The sequence below is a fragment of the Vanessa atalanta genome, chromosome 1 (assembly GCF_905147765.1).
Source record: "Vanessa atalanta chromosome 1, ilVanAtal1.2, whole genome shotgun sequence".
Taxonomy (NCBI): Eukaryota; Metazoa; Arthropoda; class Insecta; order Lepidoptera; family Nymphalidae; genus Vanessa; species Vanessa atalanta.
The window spans coordinates 14875519-14896630 of NC_061871.1; the positions used below are offsets into that span (position 1 = coordinate 14875519).

Here is a 21112-nt window from a genome sequence, read left to right on the forward strand (position 1 = left end):
ACTGCTTAGTGTTTTAAACCACTTATAGTTGGAACTAGAATTTAATTAACGTTAACGAATGTTTGAAGAGATAATTGTAAGATAAATATTTGGTTCCTCTCGCTCGTAGGTCTAAGGTGAAATGTGGCCACTACTGACTACTACGTTTGTACTAACTCTAAGCTTTTTATCATTTATATAATCCGGTTTATGCGCTAAAAAATGAATTTATTTTGTTGTAATTTTGTCCTTGCGCTAAAAATCTAATATAGCAGCTACTCCAAATATGTATACTAAAGTTGTGACGTCATGAATTAAAGTAATTACAAAAATAAATAAATAAAAATAATAAGAAACCAGCGCTCTATCTAGGATAACCGATGACTACGACATCAGGCTAGTTGAAACATCGAGGTAGTTGACCCTCGGATGCGGTTAACCAAGCCCTCTGTATAAACATAACCGTTGCATCGTAGTAACCACTACGACCCGTAGCACTCTCGTAGCAATATTGTAGCGCAGCGGAGTGGAGTGAAGCTATAGCAATTATTAAAACATGCATTAAGGCTTTGTAAAATGATCAGATCTAAAATCTCAGATAGCATTATACTTAGATTCAGGATCGTATTTTTGATTGGTATTAACTTGAGTTTAATTTATTAATATAGATATTTATTTGTTTTTATATAATTAATAAATATTCATTGGATTCTTTGTGTCATTTTAATTTACATAATGTTAAAAACAGATATCACGCTTATTCCAAACTTTTGTCTTTAATATTATAACCGTCTTTTCTCTTTGTCATCCTGTTAGGGATATCAAATTTCAAATTATGTAAAGCAGAGTAACCATAACCATTCTACGATAGTGAACTAAACCTAACGACCTTTTCTTATATTCAATATGACTAATCTAATAAATTGGCTTACATTAAGACGGAAGGTAGACGGTTAACTATAAACACCATGGTCCGTTAAATTTTATTCAAGAATAAAATAATAACTTACCGATTGGGTCCTTATTTTTATTTTATACGGCTTAATTTCAATTTTATTTTATACGTTCGCAATTCAAAGTGTAAAAAGTATATTTATGTCGTTTTATCGACATCGTTTAATCGATCGCTTAAATTATTATGTTATTTACTTTGATAAGAACGCTTTGTAACTACACTGAAGCAGCCATTAATTTCCCATCTTTTTAACACAAAATGTTCACTCTGAGTGATCTGAGTTTGTCTATAAAAGATAGATTTATCTACCTGGCTGTCGCTGACTTTTCTGAGACCAAAAAATCTCACCTTCAAAGCTTTTTTGTATATGTATTTTTTGAATTTTGATATAAACAAATATACAATTATTTATAGCCTATTATTTATATCCATCTGTTTAGAGGTTTTTGCGTGAAAACAGATAAAAACAAACAAACAAAACTTGCTCGTTTATAATATTAGTCTGATTTGTCCCTTTGAATAGTGACATAACTAGTGCCACACAGGCACAAAACGTTTAATATCATATTTCCCAAGGTTGGCAGTGCATTCGTTCTGGAAGGAATAGTATGTTTTTTCACGGGACCAATGTATATTAGTGATGGTGAACACTTACAATAAGAAGACGCAATTGCTCGTCAAAAACATTTCAGTAACAAAGCAATCCCGTAAGGGAAAATTGCACACTATTGATTTAATTTCACAATATTACACAATATTACTTGTGCACACATTCAATACGTATATTTATCGCCAGATGAAAATTCAACAATCACCAGTTTATTACGTTTAATTTGAATAATATACATACAATTATTGAACTAATTAAAAGTAATATATAAAATAAACACACAACAGCCTTTACATGCAGCACACTACAGCGGTCGACCGCGATTACAGATTTATAATGGAGTTAAAATCGAAATATACTTTATTCGAGTAGGCTCGCGCAAGCACTTACATCACTTAAAGTCATTACTTTACATGATTAATGATTATATGAACTCTACCGTCGATATACGAATTGGAAAACTGAAAAATATCTGGGATTTATTTTGCGAAGTCGGAAACTTAATGTTATAAGTTCATCGTTAACTTGTCTAAGTGTTCATGTAATGATTCTCTCTGAGGCGATCAAAATAATAAAGAATATTGTGTATAATTATACCGAATAGTTGTAAATATATTGTTAATCAACTGTAAATATGTAATCCTTCGTTTCTCGACCTCTGAGATTAAAAATTTCATAAGGTTTTATTTGAAAACAGTTTCGATATCTTCGGCGACACCCCTGAGTAATACAGCAAGACATAATACTCAGAGATAACCAAAACATTATAGTCGAGCGGTATCAATATCAGTTAGTCGCTCAACTTTTCTCACCGCATCTGATGCGAAGCTGAGTGTGCCCGTTAGAGACAATAAATGATTTCATTATATATATATATATCAATAACGGATTTCATTAAAATTGTAAACTACAGTGACTATTTTAATGCATTCGGTTGGCGTCCGACAAACGGGCCACTTAATGCTAAGTGGGCTCCACTGGGCTACCGCAGACATTGCCGCTGTGAGAAATATTAACCATTCCTTTCAGTACCAATTTGCCACCAACCCTGGAAGCTACGATGTTATGTCTCTTGTTAGAATCACTACACAGTTTGCTTATTTGCCATTCAATACTATTTATTATTTTTCACGTCACTTCACATCTCGCGTCGTACTCGTGAACCTTCAGTAAATTCAGTCGACACTTCATTTTTAAATAAATGTCTCTAATGAGCATAAAACCCCTGTCCTGCAGCGTAGTCCGCCTTTAACTTTATTATTTCAATTTCTTATTGTAGTAAATGGCATGATGTTCTAAGCTAAGTTTCGCGTAGTCTGGTGTGAAGTGCCCGACGGAGCACGGTGACGCATCGCTTACAGGCCATTTGAAGAGCACCGCTAAGTTGCCTAAGATTAACCCCGTGCTAAGCTAACTACGCTAAACGAAAGCTATCACAATATGTACAGAAATTGTTGCGATACTTTGTACACCTTGTGTATACCGAATGTACAAAACACTCCTAATTTATTATTCCGCTCGCCCTTCTAGAAGCAAATCGGTAAAATATTGGATAAGGATAAAGTATAATATGAATAACTAAAGTAACGGAGATAGTGAATAGTAATGATACATTCCTTATTGAACAGCACTCTGAAAACAAAGTTAAACAAAATACGCTCACATTACGCTTCACTCCACTCACTCCCGCCCAGTGTGCTCAAAGCTTTATCCGTCTGGCGGACGTGCGCGCGAATATAAATACAGCGCTTAGCCTCTTTCCTTTACACAACACCTTCTTCACGCCCGATACCCTGCTTAAATAAACTTGCTATAAACACTTTACTTCTCGTTTACATTTACACGTTTCGAAAATAGCACAGTTTTGTCTCGAATATACAAATAAGCACGATACAATTTTCATGATATAAAATCGCCCGTTCGTCACGTGTTAAGGTTTTGCAGATGAGGACGACGCTTTACCTCATCGAATCAAGCACCGCTATACAAGTTGGATACAAGGTGATGAGATAAAATATTTTAATACCGTTCCCACTTTATAATATCTGTGTACAACGTTGTACGAGCACCCTTATTAGCTTTGTGTGACCGAGACGCCGGTGCGAGCGCGTCGCCCAACAAACACTTACAGCAGAACCCTTTACGATACGGTTTCTACGATACGATTTATACTGTTTCTACTGTTAGAATAATTTCTATGTTTATCAGTGATCAATAAATTACTTTATTGAATATCATTGCAATAATTAGTATAGTTTGAATCTATAAAATAATATTCAAAATCTGAACGCTAAGTTGTCTCACTTGATACATTGCTTTAAGCTTTACTCGGAGTGTGGTGCTTAACTTTAACTCGAAATGTTCATTCTATTAAATTTCCCCATATATTTTTTTCTAAAAACATGATTATTTTAATATTCATACCTTCGTTTTGTGCGAGGAAAATTTATCTTCACGATCGTAATAATGAAGTTGTCTTCTATTGGTTATTGATTTATCTTTTTGATATTACTAAATTTAAGCAGCTAGTTTTAAATGTATAGTACTTCATACATGTATATAATTATTACAATTTATATTCTACAGTAACTAACCCTTTCGTCTATTGTAATGTAAAGGGAGACAGTGACCCCGGGGAATCCAATTAAAAACTCAATTAGCATGTCAAACACGGTCGCACTCGTCGGCCGGCGGGTCGGGGTGCATCGCTGCCTCTGCCGTCTAACTGTCGAAACCCGATCCCGTCACGATCGATTTCAAATCAACAGTTCCTTGAGTGTAACTTCTAATTGTTGAACTTTCAGATTACAAATAGAAATTGCAGCCGCTTCAGCAGTACTTTTAAATTTTAAAACAATTTATAATAATACCCCATTACTCGTATATATAACCTTTCCCAATAAATGGACTAAATAACGCTAAAATTTGGAAAATTGGACGACAAACAAATCGTCCAGCTTTATTATATATTACATGATTCTCTTTTAATATAAATAATAGGAACCGATTTAAATATTTCGCATACATGTGCACATAAACTGTACTAAAACATTTGTAATCGATGTTAACCAAAGTAAGGCCAGATTATCTGAATAGTGTAAGAAATATAAAGTAAGAGAACTACTGATGATTTCGTGTCAACGTGAATTTAGTTTTTAAGCTGATAATGGTAAATAAGTAATAAAGTATTTCATGCGAGCAGGCGCGTCTATTACGTACTAAGTACTGCTACAATTATGCACGCTTTGGACACATCGGTGATGAATCTTTGGTTGTCCACCTTCAACTGTGTTTTTTCGCTATTTAAATAAACGGACCGCACTCAAACTTCAATCTTATGATAACCTACTCAATTTTGAAGACGGCTTAAAAATCACTGTATTATCACAATCTACTATAGTAATATGATTTTAAGCTACAGATATCAACGCCTCTCCTGAAACAACTGCAAACTAAGCGGCAGTAGGGTTTTACCGAGTTTATAAGACTTCTTCTGATAACGATATCATTAATTGTTTACTACAATTTGATTTCCTTTCGTTCCGAACGAATATAAACTCATACACAATTTTTCATTACACCGCCTCGGCTTTTGAAGCGACCACTTTACCTAAATACCGAGTTACGAGGAACTATGAATTTTAAGCAAACTTGCATAGTTGTCGTCAATTTGATGTCATTTTACAGCGTGCGAGGGCGCGAGAGGTAGGTGGGGGAACGGGTGAGGGCGTGGAGGGGGACGTAATCACTGGCGGGGAATGTCAAGTAAATAGTTTGGAAGGGTCTCGGTTATGAAGCAGGAATTAGAGGCATGTAAATCTAATGAAAATTTAGTACATCGGCATACTTGGGGCTGTTGTCGGAGGTTTATAGCGTTTCTGTTGCTCCAGAACTAGCCATTAATTGTAGGAATCGGTTAAAGTTGTAAACTATTTCTGAAATTAGCATCGCACTCGGATCGGATGCATTTGTTAGTAATAATGGCATTTCTTAGTCCGCAAAGTAGCAGTCGTTACACACATTCGATACTTCTTTATAGTAAAAATGAATTCCAGAATGTTTCACGTAAACATAATCATAGTCGTCGACTATAAGTTGTACATCCAACGTTGAGAATTTCTATCGACTCGATTTTCCTGATTCTTCGACGTAGCTTCCGATATTAGCTGACTCAAGCTGTGGCAATGTGCTGGTCTTGTAGGTAGACGGAACGATGCCCGCTTGAGCGCACGTAGCAGAGTTTCTTCAGACAGGTAAACGAATATACTCTGAAGAAGGCGACAGAACCTGGCTGTACAAGACTGTTGGAGTCGATTGGGACTTAAAAAAATGACACTATGTAGCGATGTTGATTCGGTTCACGTAGTATTTCAGTAACTTTCGTATGCTTTGGGGAAAAGCAGCCGCCTATCCATACGGTATTTGTGCTGCAGAAAAAAAGCTATTCGCGAATTCTATAACGCAGGAGCAAAAGATTCGATGAGGCAAAATAAATTAAAAAAAAGATATTGATTGTTACTTTCCAATATATATTCTGAAATGTTACGTATGTATGGAAATATATTAAGGGTTTTGTATGAAAATGGTTATTACATCATTGGTACGAGGAACAAACATAATATTACTCCTGCTACTCGATTGCATAGAGGCAGTAACTCTTTTTTTTGGACAATGTAATGTGTCTTATAACAAGGCTTTGAAAAGCTAAAGCTTATTATACATTGAGTTAGTGGTTGATAGCTTAACTTGGTAATAAAACGATCGCCTCCTGGCTATTTCTTTTTGATATTATATTTATGTAAACAAACTTTGCCGGTTCTTCTTAGGTCAGGGTATTTTCTTTTTCTTTACCGGAAGCTTTAGTGCACCTTTAGAGAGTATCAGCTGTGGCCGACAGAGCAATACGATATGATGAGTTGATAGATAACCAACCTGACCAAGCCCAACGTAATCTCCGATGCGTGGTGGTAATCGTGCAGATAAGGTCAACGATATAAACTGCAACTACACCAAATAGAAACGTACTGCTTGTGAACGTCGCAAGCGGAGCGCGCAGCTCGCAGCGCCGATGCTATTTACTCGGATCTCGTTTTACATATAAAGTGATTCCCCTCTGTTTACATTTCTTGAAGCGTTGCTTGTATTCTGTCGATGTCGATAGGACGTATCTTATTTTAATACATACGAGTATATCGGTTACAGTGCTTACTTCGAAACACTTCTAAAGTGACAAGTTACCGCGGAGATAGAGCGTCAAGCAAATGAATGAAAATTAAGTTGCAAATGTAAGGTAACTTAAGGCACGATTGCGAAAATGTACATTAATTCAGTGCAGTATAATGGATGAGCACACGACTACAAGAAATTATAATTATTCGGCATTTATATATTTCTAATAATGCTATAGAAGAGAAATAAATACTACTGAAACTTATACACCTTATATAAAGTCGAAAGATATGTTAATAATATGTAAGTATAATAAAAAAATAAAAAATTTCAAGATACAAAATCACTATTTATAATATTATTGACATTTTATACAAATAACTACTTCACAAAATGTTTCTATAAAGTAAATTAAATTCTCATTCCATAGGCCTCAAAGGACAAAAGCGTTCGCACGAACGGCAACGATCTACCCAAGCAACAGGAATGTTGTCTAAATATTTAAAAATTCGATAGTCCGTTTGCGCTCGGGTAGAAGGTACGAGTACGTACCCCCTCGCGTATGACGGATATAGAGTGTTGTATAAATATAAAAAGTTGAGTGGTCTTCGGTCTCGCAGGTGCAGTGCAAACAGCACCGGTCGGACCAACGAGATGTTCCGTGTACGAATATTTCAATTTTTTTGTAAATATACCCATCCTACCAGGTTAGCCATCATAGTCATGCGCATGCTGTCAGTATTATGATGTAATCTGTCAGTACGTCATTATAATTATTATATATGTTATTAATGAAGGAAGCTATTTATTTTGCTACGTGAAAGATACTATAATACCGTCTTCGGGCTTGGCACCAACTTCGGGGAGTTTTGTTCATAAGACAAAAACTCAATTGCGCTATATTTCACATTTTAGAGCGCATTCTGCAATTTTTCTATATAAAATACGAAAGGATATTTTATTTTTAGTTTTAGTGATAGCGGAATGATTGAATGAGGCTGCGCTGCTATTTATAGCAGTCGGTACAACTTCATGCTACGAAAGAATGAATCTTCTTCGAAGGAATACATAAGGAGCCCTCAGCGGAGCGGCGACCGGCGAGTGGGTTTCGAAATAAATCAAGATTTATACACCATTTACCCCGTTATTTCGATTCGGCCGCCCGAGACGTCGCGCGTGACCCGCCTGCGCGCGCTACGTTTGTCACTTACGCTGTATTACCGGCCCACATATTGGAGAGACCCTCACTGACTGGACCCATAAAACTGCCACCTCCAAGCAATTGATTGCTTTCATTATTAAATCTAGCTTCTTGCTGCTGAAACGCAAGAGCTCCTTAAATGGAACTTGTATTTTGCGTCCGGACGCTAAATCTTCATGTGTCAAAATCATCGAGGGTCCTCGGAGCTTCGAAATGACGTCGACATAAGTCGTAAGATTATTAATATTCTATTAAATATATCATTAAGTTAACATAATCGAAACGTATAAAAAAGAAACATTTAATGCAGCACTTTGGTTGTCGTAGAATTACAGCCAGTTCGGGACCAAGCAATTAGAGTGAATGTACAGATCCTTAAAATTCGGTCGGGAGAACATTATTATATAGTATTTAGTCAAAATACTCGAAGTTATACTCACAGTTAATATAGCGCTTCAGAAGTCAGAGCTTGGAACGAGTTCAATACTACCCGCGAATGGCTTTTAACAATAAATTTAAGTTTTTCCGTTGAACTCTTCACTTGGCAAGTTCTCTACATTTAGTAGTTATTAAATAGATTATGGTTATAAACTGTTCAATGCCAAGTTTGAATTAAACTTTGCATAATTTAAGTAACTTGTTGTTGACTGGATGCTTTTCTTTTAAAGTATATAGTAGATTTTGAACTTATTTTGTAGTTTTGTTTCATATTTTCGTAAATACTTATTCATTACATAACAACTACTCGTTATTATTTCAACTTACGACACATTTCTTCTCGATCCAAAATCAAGTTCAAACTCTGTTTCAATCCTTTTATTAAATTTATCTCAATATAAAATGTAATAAAAACAATAGAATCGTTTCATCAAATAAACGTGACAGATGCAAAGGTTAAGCCCGATCGTTATTACCCAGCCGCTTCAGGCGAGCGTACGAGTCGCCGCTGCAAGCGTGCGATCTCATTATATTGCTCGTCCTGTAATACACTCGTACGTTCGCCTTATTTTCAAATTTGTTAACTAAATTAACCACATTTTTCTCCCCCTGACGTCTACTTATTTTTCATTTGTAGGAGTTTCTGGTTCGTCGAGAGAACCGCCATTATTTACTGCGGTATGAAGTTCTCTAATATATTTTAAAAGATTCGCCACTGTCTGCCAACTTCCTAACTTATTTAACTTCCTTACTCCGTGTGAATATACTTACTTAAATACAATTTTGGCAATTGATTAATCGTTAATACAATAGGCATTGAAGCTGTCAGACAGACTGTACTATGAGGTTTTTATAATTTTGTGTACTGGCGGGATGCTACTGCAGTTGCTCTCGGTACCACTCTAGTACTAACTGTAACTGCTTAACAGTCAAATGGTAATACTCTGTAGTTTAGGTTTGAAATGACTTTGTTTAATTACAGGCACAAGGAGCATGTCATCTTAGGTCGCTTATGTATTCGGTATAAGTAACGATCATATTTCCACATGACCATTTTATATTGGTAGAAGTGACTATTTACCATCAGATGATACATTTGCTTGTTTTTCTTTCTAAAAGGGGAAAAATAATTTATGAATCTAGAAGTAGTGAGATTCCGTTAATATTTCGATGCTAAGCAAAGGCAATTTGTTTGCCATCTAAGGTAAAGTTTTTTTACTCACTTCACTAATATTACTCCAGTGTATGGTGGTGGAAACACATCTGATACATGCAGGATTCCTTACGATTTACCGCCGAACCCAGGATGAATTATAAAAACTCATTCAGCACTTATAATATCTGGTCGCCGGATTTAAACTCGCAATCTTTAAATAAGATCCACGCGTTCTATCTACCGAACCACCTCCGTATAAACGTAATATAATTCAATTTATTTTTATTTCTTCCATTTCTCACGGTCTTCTTAAATTATTTGCCCGCTAGAAGATCTTAGCAGTAATGAAGCCAAAGTAAAGTATTTATTAGCAGTGTCCTTCCGAGGCTCTATTCGGAAATTGTTTCAAGACCAACTAATACTAGCGACTGCTTGGACTTTATTACACTTTTACTATACAAGCTTTATATTACTCGTCTCAGTAACACAAAGACGAAACGTGCAGATTATTATGACAGACGGTTATTGAGAGGTTATAGTTTTTGTATTCCCGCCGGGATTCAGGAAGAGAACTATTTGATTGATGACTCTCAAGCGTGGATCGCAGAATGAGCGGAATTCTGCCGATCAGTGAACTTGTTTTTTTTTTCTCATTATTTTGTTTAATATAAATGAATATAGTGGAAAGAAATCTGCTACTGAAAGAGCCACCGGGGCTCTTAAATAAACATTACATTCCGAGTAAAGTTTGAGAGAGCAACCAATTTGTTTACGTTTAGCCGACATTTCGACATATCTCACAGCCTTACAGTCAGATAAAAGATATAAAAAAAGCGCTTTCAGGATATTTATTATTTAAATATATATAAATAATTCTACTGAGTCCTCGTTTTATTAACATAGAGCCATTAATGATCACTGACTAAAAGTTAACTTCGTCTTGTTGTATACGTAACGGACTACCACTCCATATTATATATATACATATTATATCATTGACATTTAATTTTTTTTTTCATTGTTGAAAAAGAAAGTGAGAAATAGAAGTGGCGCAGTTAGTCACGTACACCATTGTCATGCCAAATCATGGATCGCACGCGCTCCGCAAGGCGTCTCCGCTATTACGATATTGCCTTGAGCCACGGTACGTTCTCTAAGGAGACACCAACAGGACATTCGTCACACTGAGCCCTCACGTGAGCTCTTTTTACTCAATACTCGATCCCCGAATGAATTACGGTTTCACAAAGTCAATCCCTTGCCTCAAGACCAGATATTTCTTTTTATCATTAGTTAAAATCGGTAGATATTACGCAAATAAAATTTATTTTGTAAGTTTATATCAATTTCGTTTCGTTTTCGTAACTTATGTGTATTTTCATAAAAGTCATATAGATTATAAGAAAGATAAGTTTATTATTTACAAATTCTTATTCAACATAAATATATTATGTGTTGACAATGTCAAGCGTATATCGATTCTGATTAATGTTATTTTCAGGTATAGCCATCAGCTGACACACGATGCTAACACTTATGCTCACTGCGTGTGTCGCGTACAGTATGGCGATGGTGGCATCGTGTCGTATCATTATATCTTAATTACTATTTTTAAAAAGGTTCAATATTCTATAAGGTGACAAATGGTAAAATTTTAAGCTCGAATTTATTTACTTACCATCCAACAAACAGTTTTATTTGACATCAAAGGCTTTATATACTAGGACATCACAAAACCAAATTATTTGTTCTATTTTAATTAGACAACATCAAAGTAAAGAGCGACGGCTTAGCAGCAAATTATTATATTTTAAGAATATAATCGCCTAAGTCAACGTATTCGTTAATTATAACTATAGATTTTAATTTCGCCAATTAATTTATTTATATATTATTTTAACAATTAGAATTTGCGCAATACAAGGGTAAAGAGATGTTTGATAAGTATTCGATTCATATTCAGGATACACCTATAAGAATCTTTAGGTGACTATGAGTATAAGATGTAATTTTATTTGAAAAAAGAGTAACTACCAGTTTATTGGTAGTTTTTTTCTTTAGAATCTACATTCTCAATCGATAGTAAATTCAGATTCTATTTAATCCTGTCACGTGAAGATTTCAAGGGGCCCGTTTGAGCCTACTCGGTTAAATATTTTGATTATGATTCAAAATCTCAAAATCAAATTCATTTATTCAATATGTAAACATTACACTTGCTTGTTGATAGTCAAATGAAACACTACCACCTGTTCGGAAAAGGAAACACCCTAACCTGGGAAGAACCGGCGAAAGAAACTCAGCGGGTCTTATTTTGTTAAATTTATTAAATATAATAACACATTGCCATTATCATTATTTTCTGTATCCATCTGTGGCTACCGAGCGATCGTGGGTAGGCGGGCGAGGAGAATTAAAACCACGTGTTTGAAGGTTTTACAATATAACAGTAATACAACCAGTACTTTCGATTTATTATAATAAAGTAACGACGCTCCACCAGGCACGTCTTGCTTACGAGAAATACCCAAGCATTACACAAAAGAGCCTGAAGTTGCGCCAGAGTGAAGAAACGTCCAACCGCACTATATCCAATGTTTCTGTCAAAAATGTCATTATTACTTTTTTTCGTTTCTTGACACTCTCAAAACACAGTGGCCCGTCAAATACATATATTGTATATGAATAGAAACAGCCACAAGGCGATCGTTTCATTCCCAAGGTGTGCTATCAATCATAAACTCACTAATTGTATATAAATTTGAGGCTTTTTGAATGCTTTCTGGGATCCTGTTGTAGAAACGTATACATTGCCCCACAAAAGAGTTACTGACTCTATACAGTCGAGTAACAGGAGTAACAAATTTGTTTTTGTTCCTTGCACAATGCCATGAGTACATTTTCTCATAAAATCATTAACATTTTTCCGTACGTATGCTGTAATGTTATGTATTAACATTACAGAATATATATTGAGAAGCAACAGTTAGTATCTTGATGTCTTTAAATTTATACCTTAATGATTATGATTCACATTCCTTACGCTTTAGTCATTTTAAGCAGCAGTGTTAAGATATTAGCTTGTATATTGGCTGCAGTATCTAGATGGTGGAGGCGGCCGGCGCGCGCTGGAATGTTATTTCAGAGCCTCGTGTCGCCAGCGTCGTGCTATTTTAGTAATCTGCGCGTCGAGTCAGCGTTGAAATTTAACATTTTATTATTACTGTTGTTGAAAATAAATATTCAAGTCGTGCTTATGTATTAAAATTGAAATATAAATCGTCTTTATTTTAGTGGGTTCTTGATAACTGAAATCGTCGTTTTTACAAATAGAACCGTCCAATTGTGGCGTCAACTAAAAGTTATCGACGAGAAAGTAAATTGGCACTTAGTTTGATGCACTCGTATATTCTTCAGAAGAATAAATACAATATTGTCCTTTAATAAACATAAATTTTCTCTTGCTCTCCGTGTATTTTAGTTTCACTATGAAGATGTTAACGTTTTCCGGGTCTGAATAGCCTACAATAACTCTGTTACAAGCTTTAGGTATTCAATCTAATCCAGTTGGTCAAACGTTACGCATGTTGCGATACAGTGCCACCACCCTACAATACATTTCTTTTCGGGCCAATGTTATCGTTATATGCCATTTGGATAAAGATTTACGCACAAACACGGCTTTCACATAGATGTTTTATATGTGTGCGTGGACGCGTTTCTGTGGGTGTACATCTGTGGGTGAACTTATGTTATAAGTTGCTGTAATATAATTTACAGTTTAACGTCGAATTTCCGTGTTTATAATAATGTTTCCGCTCTAAGGCCACATTACGAATCGCCAATCAGAAATTTAATAAACACGTGTTTGGTATGTTTCATGTTCGAGGGTTGATTCCAACTCGCAATCTGAACACATTTACTTGCTTGATTGAAATCGAGGCGAAGTTCGGAAGTTTTAATGATATTTCCTAGTCCAGATTTTCGTTTATCAGCGGTTGTTATCGCTCAGCGCTGACTGGGAACTTCGTTCAAACTTAACATATTGCAAGCGAGCGTTGTGTACGCTTTATTATAGGAGTTTGTTTGTTCAGAGAATTACGCAAATGTTGTCACCTTGTATTCCTTAATCTTATGACTATATTATACGATGAACGATATCTGATGATTTCTTTACTAAGTAACAATTAAAAAAAAATATTTTCTATTTTTTCTACTTCACTTATCGTACTAAGTAATCACCACACTATATACTTGAGTTGATTACACGTACTCATTTCTTAAAGGCCGACAACGCACCTACAAGCCCCTCGGTGTGGCAGATATCCGTGGGCGGTCATAATCATTTCCATCAAGTCGTCTTGCTCGTTTGCCGCAATGAATAGTATAGCTACAATCAAACACCAAAATTGTTCCTTAAACATATATATACTCGTATAATGTCATAGAAGAATTAATTACTAAAACTTATATCGCTAACAACAAAAGTTACTATAATAGGCTTTTCGATAGTGAAAAATAAGTTAAGTAATAAAAATTAAAGTATATGTTGTACTTAAATATTTTGATTTTGAGTCATAGAAGCGCAATATTAATTTATTATATTCAAATTAAAAGTCGTCATTTTTAGTCGTTGAGCCGAGATGGCCCAGTGGTTAGAACGCGTGCATCTTAACCGATGATTTCGGGTTCATTTGATTTGTGCTTAATTTGTGTTTATAATTCATCTCGTGCTCGGCGGTGAATGAAAGTGTCTAATTTCAACGAAATTCTGCCACATGTGTATTCCGCCAACCCGCATTGGAGCAGCGTGATGGAATATGCTCCAAACCTTCTCCTCAAAGGGAGAGGAGGCCTTTAGCCCAGCAGTGGGAAAATTTACAGGCTGCTAATGCAAAAAATGCAAAAATTTTTAGTCTGTATATTACGTGACCTAAAACGCGAGCCGCCACGGTGTGACGTCAGATAGGCAAAAACTGTCATTTCAATATCATCAGGCACGTGGATAAACAACTTTGCTGCAGCTTTAATGCCAGTATTTGCACATTACACTCCAACGATAGTGACTGTAATTCATTATTATCCCAAAAAGCACCAAATATTTATAGCTGTTAACGTTGAATGAATGCCAGTCGTACTACAACTGTTTTTTTATCAGTGTGACGTCACCAAAATGACTGAAAGTGTTTTTGCGGGAATAAAAGAGGGTTTAAAGTTTAATTTAATTTTATGGCAAGAAAACGTGTTAATTTTGACAAAGTATATTTTTTGCGGCTTTTTATTGGGAAAATTAACATTTTGAAGTACTTTTTCAAACATAGTTAAATACCCTATTGGTAAAGGTCAGTATTTCGTTACTGTTGTTATTATTCCAATTAATATAGGCGGAGGTTAGGTTATATACCCGGGAGAAACCACCAAAAGCCTTTCAACTAAAAAATATACACAATTATAACAAAGTATTTTCTAGAATAGATTAGAAAAACAGAACAAAAAAAATTAAAATGTAGGTACAGACAATAGGTGTGCAAAAGCGGTCTTATTAGTTCCAGCAATCTCTTGCAAACGCACTGACGAGAGGATTTTAATCAAAAAGTGGCGTGTGTTGTGTTATCTATTAATGTAAAATTAAAATTAATTTGTAAATCGATTAATTATATTCAAAGTAGCATATTTTGGCTTTGTATAGCAAAGCCAAAATATGCTTGCACTCGTGATTAGGATGTGCTCTGGGAAGCTGAGAAACTGCTTGGAAATTCTCGAGACGATCCGTCTTTCTCGGTGTTTCATCTGGCCCAAAGGCGTTTAAGTTGAAAATGTAACTTCGTCATCATACTCTCTGAGTGAACTTTAGGTTTTGAATTGACTTCTCTTCTTAGCACGATTATCGCACCGTCATTTATGAAGCTGTAAAGCCTGAGGAAAATTAAGACACAAAAATGTAATTAAAAAACCCCAACGAAAGGTCCTTTTGAAACAAATAAAACATATTGACTACTCAAAGGCTGTTGGTTTGCGGTTGGTTCCTTTCTTTACCACGCGTCTGGAAGTTTGCTATGAAAATACTTTAGACAGTCCACGAGCGGGTCATGTTGGTTCGTAAATGTACACTCACCTTAGAATAAATATAAATTGTGTCGTGTAGCATTTTTATACTAAAATGTAAAACTGTACATCCAATGTGAAATATTACTACGTATTATTATATTTTTTTATTATTGTATGAAGACAACTGGCTCACAAAATCTGGGTCAATTCAGAGATATGAAAATCAAAAATAAAAAGGTAACCAAAGCGTACCATTAAAATTGTAATCTCGAAATTTCAATCGTGATGGAAATAAACATATGCAAAACGCCTGTGAAGATTCATTTTAAAAGTCTAATATATTTCAACTGCATATAAATAAATAGACCAATATTGAAATTGTCTTTTAATAGTACTGACAAATCACATCCCTTCATTAAGTAGGAATAGATCACTTGATTCGCTTTAGATTTTCAAGCATCCGGTCGGTGAGCAACCCTTGATCGGTGGCCGAAGAAAACCCTCGAATACATTCAAAGCGTTACTGCCGAATATTCTCCATTCAGAGATGGAACCTTTGTAGCTTTGAACCACAATTTGCTTAATACGATATTGAATTGGGCGAAAAAATTGCTGATATTTGTTGCGGGCTGAGTATTATATTCAATTTATTTGATAAAAGATTATTATAAATATGGCGGAAGATTTTTCATTTTTTTTTCTTTAAATATAAAACCTTTTATCGTTAATTTTTTGATACTATATTGAATTTCTTTAGTAAGACCAAAGTTAATTTAAATGAAACTGATTAAAAATTTTAACAATAAATTTAAATCTACATGTATAATCTATATTAATCTACTATATTTTGATGAGATTAAATATTCAAAAAAATAATATGTCTGGAAGCGTAGTATTATGCAAGTATACGTATGAATGCGATATTAGTATAATTGAAAATACTTTAACTGTTAAAATCTTGAATTATAAAATCTGGAGTAAAATCTGGAGAAAATCATATATATTTTGCTCAACTTATAACTTCAGAAAAAAATCCACGGATCCTTATGCTGATTGTGTCACTTACAATAATCAAAAAAAATCGTTAATTCAAAATAGCGGTAGCTTCGTGGACGAACTATATCTGATGAATGTTTGTATTGAATGTGATATTGCAATGTGACGTTATCTTGGCAGGTATCATGGATACGTCACCGCGACCTGCACATACTGACGGTGGGCGGCTACACGTACACATCGGACCAGCGCTTCCAGGCGACGCACTCGCCGCAGACGGACGACTGGACGCTGCAGATCAAATGGGCGCAGCAACGGGACGCCGGCGTCTACGAGTGCCAGGTCTCCACGCAGCCGGTCCGGTCCTTCTTCGTCACGCTGCACGTTGTTGGTGAGTTCTTTGACCGACATTTTGAAGTAGTTGTCACAATTCTTTATTGACGAATTTGTATACATTGTCGTTATGTATTACAAAGTAACTTATTTATTACCAGCTAAGCCATTGCCTGTTGTATAGCAATGGCTTAGCTCGTTAAAGCCTATTTTCTGGGACTAAATAGTCTCATTACCTTTTTGCCATCTTAGAAACCGAACCGTCGGTTTATTATTTATCAACATCGTTATCGTTTATTCATAGATATTTTATACAAATAAAAAAATTACTTTATATTTTCGAAAAATTCGGATTACTTGACCTACTTCTTAGTTTTGTAGAATATTCCAGTTAGGAGGCACGTGAGGCCTAGAGTTACGTTAACTATTGGGTCAAAGCAAGGACTCGGCTACGCGACGAATGACTTGTCCGCGCCGCACCAATCGGCTACAAAGTGCGCGTTGTCGCGCAAACAATACCCCGTTATATAACAGAAATCAATTATTTTAAAATAACGGAATATCAAAAGTCATAATTTTGAGTTTAATGACAGTTTTAGATGTTGGATTAAGTACACCTGACTAAAATATGTTGAATTAAAATTATTAACTAAAAGCATACATGTTCGAAATGTTAATTATACTTACATAACATTTTAATAAATGTGAGCGGTGCTCGTGACTCCCGCGCCATCTATTTCATTTGAGTAATTCTATTCATTACCGCGTAAAGGGAGCGAATCGAGCACGCAACGCGAATTCGGCAGCGAGCCATTGTCACAACTCACAAAACATTTTAACATATTTATTGAAGCGAATGGGCGTGCTTTGAATTAATCGGGCGGATCGCGCGCCCAAACAGCAATTTGTTGTAAATCCTCCGATAAAAGCGCCGGAATCACGACAACTATCGAATTCATCATTGTGTTCGTCTAAATAAACGAGTATATACGTTCTGGCATACCTCGTAACGAGGCGAAAGGCATGCTGGCTTTATTGTTTCCCGATATCAAAACATCCGAACGGAAATATATTTCGAAACAAAAGTTATTTTCCCCTTATTCGATGATTGCGAGCTCTCATCGCAGCTCACTCGGAGGTAAAGTCATTACTCACAGTTTCTGCGCGGCGCGTAGTAACTGCGGGGACCGTCTCCACGCGCGGCGGAGACTTGAGCAGGTGCCAACAGATCGCCTCCTTTTTACCGAAGCGGGTCAATGCGTTTTTATTGCTAATTGCTTTTGTAGCGTTAAACCTGTTATAAATTTCCTCGTGATGCCAGCTCGTAAATACTGAATGCTGAGGTCGTGGCGTGGCTGTGGACGCCTTTAGAACTACATCATTCTATTCACCTCCGCTCCGTAGCTTTAACAGAAGCGGAGTCAAAGAAAATATTAAATCACTTTACATTTGAGATGTTGATTTCTAAGCAGCTGTTCTGCTTCCCACAGATTGCGACGAGATCTACCAGCGGATGTTTTCTGATGGAGGTCTGTGCGTGTGTGCGTGTTCGAGTGTGTTTTATATTCGTGTTTTATCTGTTTGTTGTGTGCTAACAGGAATGCTAATAATAAAATGTAATTTTAACCAACCCAATGGATGAGTCGTATTTAAATATGTAACGCCACGACACGACGTTATTGACAAACATTTATGGTGACACGTTAATATCCTTTGCAGAGCACGCGTCCCGCACTCGTAGGTAAGTCGCTGGGGTAACGTGTTTGTATTTTATCCTTTATTAATTTATTTTGATTGAAGTTAATTTGTGTGTAACAAATACAAATGAAACTTTGCTAAAGTTAAAATTACTTTGTAACGAGTTTAAGGTTCTATTTGTTTTCCTAACAATACCCGATTTAATCTAATAACTGAAAACTAATACGATTTAAATGATTTAGAACACAAATCCACAAGTTTACCGATTGTGCAGTACAGAACGTGGAAGTTGATATAAAAATAGGATTTTTTAAATTTATACATTATTCTTTTACCCATGATATCCTATATTCGGAGCCATCACTGTGGAACTCAGCAACAAAAAGGCTCGATAGACTTTACCGCTGGCGAATAATTGCTGGCGAAAAATTTTGTTGGTCAGTTTATGAGTTTAGGCCCCTCAGTACTGGTAATATTAGGCATGTAAACACAAAAAATCTCTCTCTACACCTCTAGTTTGGCTCTTTTCCACTTTTCGGGAAAAACTAAGCTTTTTGTCAACTAAATAAAGTGTAATAAACAAATGTTTGCGTGGGAACATTCCGTTTAACGAAGTCAAGGGAAAGGTCATATCAGCGATGAATTAATCGCTGGGGCTTTCGTGATTACTCTCAGTTAGATTTGGATAAACATTTTTCTCTTTTCGCAATCAACTAATGTAGATGAATGAGACGAAATTCATTTATAAATGCTACTAGATTAATTACTTAATTGATTACCTATACAGTACTTTTTGTTTTTTTTTTTTATATTTAATATCGGAAGGCCCGAGCAAATGGGCCAATTTATAGCAATTGGATCGACTTTAAATATTTGCACTGTTAATACGCATCGTTGAGAATATTTAGAAGGACAACAGCTGTGAGATATTTGCAGACTTCTTTATATGAATTATTTGGTGGACAGTACACTAGACACGATTGCTAAATAATTGTAACGTCTAAATAGGCATGCACTGTAGCAGAAAATGATTGAGTGTGATTAATTAAAATACGGAACCCAGTTAGGGAAGTTCCATCATAGTGTTGACACGAAAATATACAAAAATGAAAAGTACATATTGAAATGCATCGCGTGACAAATCAAGGGGTCGTTGTCAGCGATTTTTAGCGAATTATTTACGATATTATTTGAGTTTATATTTATAATCTGTGACGGTAAAATGTATTAAGCATTGTGATATAAAGGAAAAAATATCAAAGACATATATTAAAATAAAACCAATTTAAATTAATTTTAATGTTTTGTTAATAATTATTATTATTACATTAAAAATAACGAAATTCGTAGCCTTATAGAAATAGCAATAGAACCTATGCTATCACCACGCGAGTCCAACTTTGATATTTAACACAATTTCAACATTTATTATTTTTGAATTATATCAATATTGGCTTTTAATCTGGTAAATTTAATAGTTATTATATGCAAATTAATTCCTACAATCCATTCGATGTTCAATTGTATACCGCTAATTACGGAAACTTAGATATTACTATAGTTACATAATACCGTTACAATACAACAAAAGGTATGTAGTATTGTTTAGCAACAGAATAGTTGATCCGCTACCCGACAGGTCTGCTCAAAGTCTAAGATTAAGGTCGTCTGTTGTTCTAAAATGTTAAAATAGTTGTCGCTATTTCACAATTTGACAAACACTTCTCTGTAAGGACATATGGATATATTCAAAGCTCTGGCCTCGTCGAGAGCCGTTTTATTAATTCCAACAGAATTAACGCAAAACATTTAAAGCCTTTAAATCATGAAAGCAGAACGTTACCGAATGGTAATCAAATAAACAATGAAAGGGACGCAGCGATTTATTCGCGAGTATTTGTTACTCGACTGAATTCGTTTTGGGAGCTCGTGAAGTGTATGAATATTTACATAATTCGGCTCACAGCGACAATACGGCACGACGCGGCACGACGCGGCACGACGCGGCACAATACGGAAACATTCCGCTCTGGAGAGTGGATCTTGTTAATTGAATCCGTCCATTACAATATTAAGCGGGCGCGAAACACGAGAGCGTGCTCCGGCCGGCAGCGGTTCTATACGCCCATACAGTGAAGCGAATGGATAAACATTCCGCTTTAAACACTTTATTATTTCTTTCCCCTCAACTACTTACTATCGCACAACACATCAAAACAAAGGATGTGAAAAAATACGCGATAATTTTATAAAGCCAGTGTTGCATTAACAAAGAGATTTAATTTATACAACAAATATATGATATTAGGCTATTAACCGCATTCACAAACACGCTGCTCACCTACTGTGGGTAATGTGCATTTATTATAACAAGCAATCTTCTTTTATATCGCAGAATAAATGTCAATAGAAATGCAGAGAGTGTGATCTGAGCTTATCAGGTTGTACTCTCAAACATCACGACATTAAACGATAATCGAAGATTTATAAATCCTAGCTAATATCTGACGTCCGTCACGAAGCCTCATT

At 35.5% G+C, this 21112-nt stretch overlaps 1 protein-coding gene across 7 annotated transcripts in view; it reads left to right on the plus strand.

Moving 5' to 3' along the window:
• The window catches only part of LOC125066662 (zwei Ig domain protein zig-8-like), a 380046-nt gene that overhangs the window by 326253 nt on the left and 32681 nt on the right, over positions 1-21112 (plus strand). For 5 of the 7 annotated variants that reach the window (XM_047674872.1, XM_047674862.1, XM_047674881.1 and 2 more), the window contains exons 4-5: positions 16733-16943; positions 18376-18414. In XM_047674872.1, the coding sequence (XP_047530828.1) occupies positions 16733-16943; positions 18376-18414 (250 nt within the window). The remainder of the gene's footprint in view (positions 1-16732; positions 16944-18375; positions 18415-21112) is intronic. The other 2 variants (XM_047674906.1, XM_047674915.1) reach the window with 1 other exon arrangement.